At 49.1% G+C, this 5,141-nt stretch overlaps 1 protein-coding gene across 2 annotated transcripts in view; it reads right to left on the bottom strand.

Moving 5' to 3' along the window:
- The window catches only part of TIPRL (TOR signaling pathway regulator), a 13,655-nt gene extending 9,268 nt beyond the window's left edge, over positions 1-4,387 (bottom strand). Inside the window, exons 1-2 of one of the 2 annotated variants that reach the window (XM_011374187.2) lie at positions 4,055-4,387; positions 278-457 (exon numbers count right to left, since the gene is read on the bottom strand). In XM_011374187.2, coding sequence (XP_011372489.1) covers positions 278-457; positions 4,055-4,158 — 284 coding nt within the window. In that variant the 5' untranslated portion in view covers positions 4,159-4,387. Of the gene's footprint in view, positions 1-277; positions 458-3,739; positions 3,935-4,054 lie in introns of those variants that run through there. The other variant, XM_011374189.2, reaches the window with a different exon arrangement.
- Between the last annotated feature and the right edge of the window lie 754 nt (positions 4,388-5,141).

Consider the following 5,141-nt stretch of genomic DNA (forward strand, 5'->3'; position numbering starts at 1 on the left):
TCAAGGCAAATCGTAAACATTTTTCTTCGAAAACGGCAACGTTAAAATAGGGTGTACTGCACGGCTCAGCTCAGGTGTAATTCAATTCAACTCAACGAATATTCGAGAGGTGGGGTAACTAATCTCCATTTTGTTGATGAGCAAAATTAATTCAAGAATGATCCAACTGTCGACTTTAATAACCATGCTAGCCCTGCATTCTGACACACTACGTACGCCAGGACTGGATCTTTCCTTCGGCTCCCTTCTGCCTCGCCCGCGCGGCCCAGACCCTCACCTGCTCTCCTGCCACGCCTCGGCGCAGGCCACCTTCAGCATGCCTTGGTAGTTGTTCACGCATCTCAGCGCATCCGTAGCGTTGAACTCAATCCCGAAGCCAGAACCGTGCTGAATTCTTAAAACGTTGTCTCCAAACATCATTTCGGGGAGAGACGGCATATGCAGCTCATCGGCTAACCTTCGCACAACCAAAAGTCAGGCAGGTTACCCTGCGGTTAGCACTTGTTTCCTCTGGATGTCAACAGAGTGCTCCCTACGCTATTGAATGAGTTAAATCATCCGTGACTTCAGAAACATGATCCATTTGCGGTCTACAAATGCTTTCATCATCCATCCATTCTCTCCACGTATATCTTTATGACACTGTACTAGGGAGTAGACTATACTGACAGATAATAAACAAGTATAGAAATAAATACACACTATAATGTCAGCGAGTGATAAATGACATACAAAATATAAGGCAAGGTAATGGGGGAGGCTATTAACAGGGAGGATAATCAGAAATTGCTTCTGAGGTAGTTGAGTTTGATCCTCAAAACTGCCTTGTGAGCTAAGAAAGGCTCAGAGTTCAGATAGCTAACTCAAGATCGCAGAGCTAGTAACTCTCTTTCTATTATGCTGGCCTGCTCTCTAATACTTGGACCTTATCTGGCCGGCCTCATTAGGGAAGAAAGTTACATCAGACATCCTTTAAAGCCAGAATCACAAATTATTAATCCACAGATGTGTTTCGTTAGCCTGAACAATATTTAAAATAGTTGCCAACAATTACTGAGAGACAGTTGCTACAAAAATTAAGAGGTTTTAGAGAAATCTAGACTTCCGATTTTTCTTTTTTGAAAAAAATGGAAGACCTGGCAACATGGGACCTATATTGCCACATGGCACCAACTGGCTAAAACTTGAGTAGAGGTTGCCCCTTTAACTGGGGCACAGGCTCTCCGATTCACCAGTAACCTTGGCCCGTGAGAGGGGTGAGGAGTTTGCAATCCCTGTTATAAAGTTTTAAGTGGCGGCTACTCGCTTCTGAAATAAGTAGCTCTATGTATAAATTACCACACCTTTGATTCATCACCGCAGTCACAACCAGGACGTTCAATTTAGCTCTGGAAGTTCAGCTCCTCAACCAAAGGCAATTAATTATTTATGAGCTGGCGAGAACTCCTGCATTTTAGCCTGAGAACTCTGCCCAACACTCTCATGCTGAATTGAATAATGGTCAATTAAACTTACTTTGATCTCTCTTGTCCTAACTGAACGAGAGCCAAATGAAGTACAGACCGAGAGAGGGGGCAGGAAAGAGAAGCCACGAGGTAGAGAGGAGGGAGAATGATAATGTTAATCAATAGCAAGGGACGCAGACAGAACAGAGACAGAGAAACAGCAGTAACAAGAGTAGAGACTTCTACACAATTGGTGGGGCCCCGAGAACTGCTGTCCCTTTTCTGAGATCATTCTGTTTGATTATTTCCTCATATATTATTAAATTCCCATTACTTAAGGCAACCTGGGTCTCTGTTCCTTGCGACCTGAAAGCGTAACTAACACAGAGGGTCCATGGAGGTGAATTTTTCCAGTTACCTTATGAAACAAATTTTTTTATTGATTGATTTTGGAAAATTTCCAAATGTATTACAGACTTCTTTGTGTTCTTCAACAGAAAATATAAAATATTATTTTCCCTTTTCTTGATGATCGGGAGTCATCACATTTAACAATACCGTGAGACACTGTGCTCAAGTTCAACTGATGTGTACACCTCTGGTAGTCCTATGAAATATTTTAGTTATATGTGTAAAAGAATCACTAACTTACACTGCTTCAAATGTTCTAAATCCAGAGTATCTGAACACCATTTCTAATATCAAGCTTTACTCTTAACAAATGGGTATCATCATTTATAAGGCAGGGAAGATAGGAAGCGTCTATGGGATTAAGATGCCTTAATTCATTAAAAGAAGCTTCCTTAATCCAATAATCCCCATAATCCATTTATTTAGCACCCTAGAGATTCTTATATCCTAGGGCAATGCATCACAGAAAAATTTAGGATGGGTGAGGGGTAAACCTTTCTTTCGTCATAGGAAGCAGGACTAAGTATATTCAGGCAGATCTACTCTAGAAATAACAAATAAAGAGATTAAAGATCTGGAATCTGATTCCCTTTAAAACTCCCCATGCATCCAGCACCTCTTAGAGAATCTGTAAGTAATTATACAGGTAACCACAATTGGAAGCTGACTGCTTTATAGATAGCACAATTATATGTATATGGTGCAATATGTAACAGAGAAAGTTATATGGAGAAGAAAACTCAGAGTAAATTTGTGGTGGGATGAATTTTTCCTTTTCTGTATCTTCCTAGCTTTTCTTAGTGAGTCTTCAAGATTGTCTTTTTCTTTCTTTCTTTCTTTCTTTTTTAGTCAGCTAAATACCCTTTCAAGAGTCTCCTCTATTCCCTGGTCACCTCCCTCTGCCTAGATCTTGAATGCGGGCGCTTCCTAGGGTTCCATCTCATGACCTTGTCCTCTTCTTCTTGATGATCTTCATTCACTCCCAAGGCTCCAGGTATCAACTGAAAGGTGATGATTCCCAAAGCCAAAAACAAGCTTTTTTTAAGCTCCAAGATAAATATATCCAAACATCCACTACATCTCCACTTTATGACCCACACGCAAGGCACATTTCAACAAACTCACCCTCTAACTCACCCTCTATCCAACACCTGCCCCTCCTGCTGTGTTTCTCACCTCGTTCAATGGCAATGCTTCCCCTGCAATAACAGCCCAAGCTAGAAATCTTGCCCTCCCTACAGGTTCCTCCTCTTCCCTTCCTTCTCCCTTGATCCCCTGGCCGTCAAATCCAGGGGTTTACTCCTCCCAAACCTCTCCTGTCCTCCCTGGCCTTCTAACTATCGCCTCGGACCCAGTCCCGCAGTCCTCCTCCAACCCATCATCCTCCACATCGCCTCCTGCAGAGTGCACAACTGAGAATGTCGCTCCTCTGTGTATCAGTACACCCGGTGGTCGTCAGACAAAATCCAGAACGTCTTAGCTGGGCATAAAAATTCTCTCGGCAATACCTCCGCTCCCGTGGGGCCTGCCTCTCTCTGCCTCTACTCCAAGTCCCCCTCTGGAACCTCGCGCTCCAACCGCACAGAAACAGTTCACCGTGGCTCTCACTCTTCCTGACCTCCTGGCTTTACATGTGCCCTCTGAGCCCCCACACGTCGTCAAGATTCAGTTCAGGCACCCCAACTTCCTGGATGCCCTGCTCTCCTAAAACAGGACCTATCTCTACGGAACAGCAACTCGGCGCTGTACGGTAACCGCCTGTCCTCCTCCGTAGGCTGTGAACTCCCCGAGTCGAGGCTGGCTTCCATCTTCCGTATCTCAACTGCCTGGCGCCGCACCTGACGTACTAAACGCCGAGCATATATATCGCCCCCGTTACTAACCCCAAGCAAACAGATCAGAGCCACCCAGGAACACATGGTGCAAAGGCGGCGCCGGCTGGGGCAGGTGGAGACCCGCGGGGAGAGGCAAGTCCGCCGGCGCAGTCATGCGCTACTCAGACGCAGGCAGCGCCTGGCGAACCCCAGCCGAAGGACGCGAGGGGGGCGACACGGTCATTCACCGATGTTGTCACTCAAAGGTCCCGTCTTCGGGGCAGAGCCTCGGCCCCCGGGGAGGGTGGGCGCTGCGCGAGTCGCCCGGCCTCCCGCCCAGGCCCAGCTCCCGCCCGCGCCCCGACCCGGGCCCCGGAGCCTCACTTCTCCACGTCCGCTGACTTCATGATGTGGGTCTTGGCCGCTGTCAGCTTCCAGGGCCCGAAGGTGAAGTCCTGGTGGCTGCTCTGGAAGCCGTGGATCATCATGGCCGAGGCGGGGCCCGCGGGCGCCGTCCGGAACAGGCTGGGGTGGCGGCGGCGGCGGACACCCGCTCCCCTCCCTCGTAGCGGCCCAGCCCCCTCGGCCCGCGAGCCGTTACCAGGCCCGGCCCGGCCCCGCCCGCGCCGCCCGCCGGGACGCCCGCCCTCCTTTCCGCCTTTTCCCCGCCCCTTCGCCTTTTGCTTCCGGGCCCTCTCGCCAATGCTGCGTGACCCACGTCTTACGTCACGACGCACCGGAAGAAAGGAAAGTGGAGAGGGCGAGGGGCGGGGCTTATGCCGCAAGGGGGTGTGGTCGGGGACGCACCTCCCCCCTGAACTCATTGGTTGGCGTCATTTCGGGGGCTTTTACCGTACAGGTGCTGTAGGGCTTGGTCAACTTAGGCCAGACGGGGGCCTGGATGGACCCGCTGGATCAAACTGGGGATCATCGGGCTGGATTCCCGAGACAGCTGGTGGGAGGAAGCCGAGAGAGACGGGCGGACACCTCAGGAGAAGGCCAACGTTAAACAAACAGGGACACTCCTGCTCAGAGGGGAAGCACACCAGGAAGAGGGAGAAGGAGCGATTCAGGCTGAGGATCCAGCCCCAGATCCGAGGACCAAGAGCCAGGACTCTAGCTATACAGCAGCAAGAGAGAAAGGCAGAACCCCATGCACAGGAAATGAGTGTAGCAGGTAGGGAATGGTGTCGAAGCATCAAGCCCAGAGGGAGAAGAGGAGGCCATTACTCCAGGCGAAGACTGTGATGGAGAAACAAGGAATGAACTTAGTCCCTGCACTGAGAGCGCTTTCCTTTTTCTCATGTGTATCCTTAGATCAAGTTTCCCGGAGCTTCAAAAACCTTGGAAGAGTCTCTGTTCTGTACAACCAAAGAGCTCAGTGGAAACTAGGAGCTACTTTAAACATCTCCTTGGGTTCCCCGACCCACAACCCTTCATCCCCCAAGTATTCACATAAAACATATAAGAG

Source organism: Pteropus vampyrus, unplaced genomic scaffold (assembly GCF_000151845.1).
Source record: "Pteropus vampyrus isolate Shadow unplaced genomic scaffold, Pvam_2.0 Scaffold241, whole genome shotgun sequence".
In the NCBI taxonomy this organism is placed as follows: Eukaryota; Metazoa; Chordata; class Mammalia; order Chiroptera; family Pteropodidae; genus Pteropus; species Pteropus vampyrus.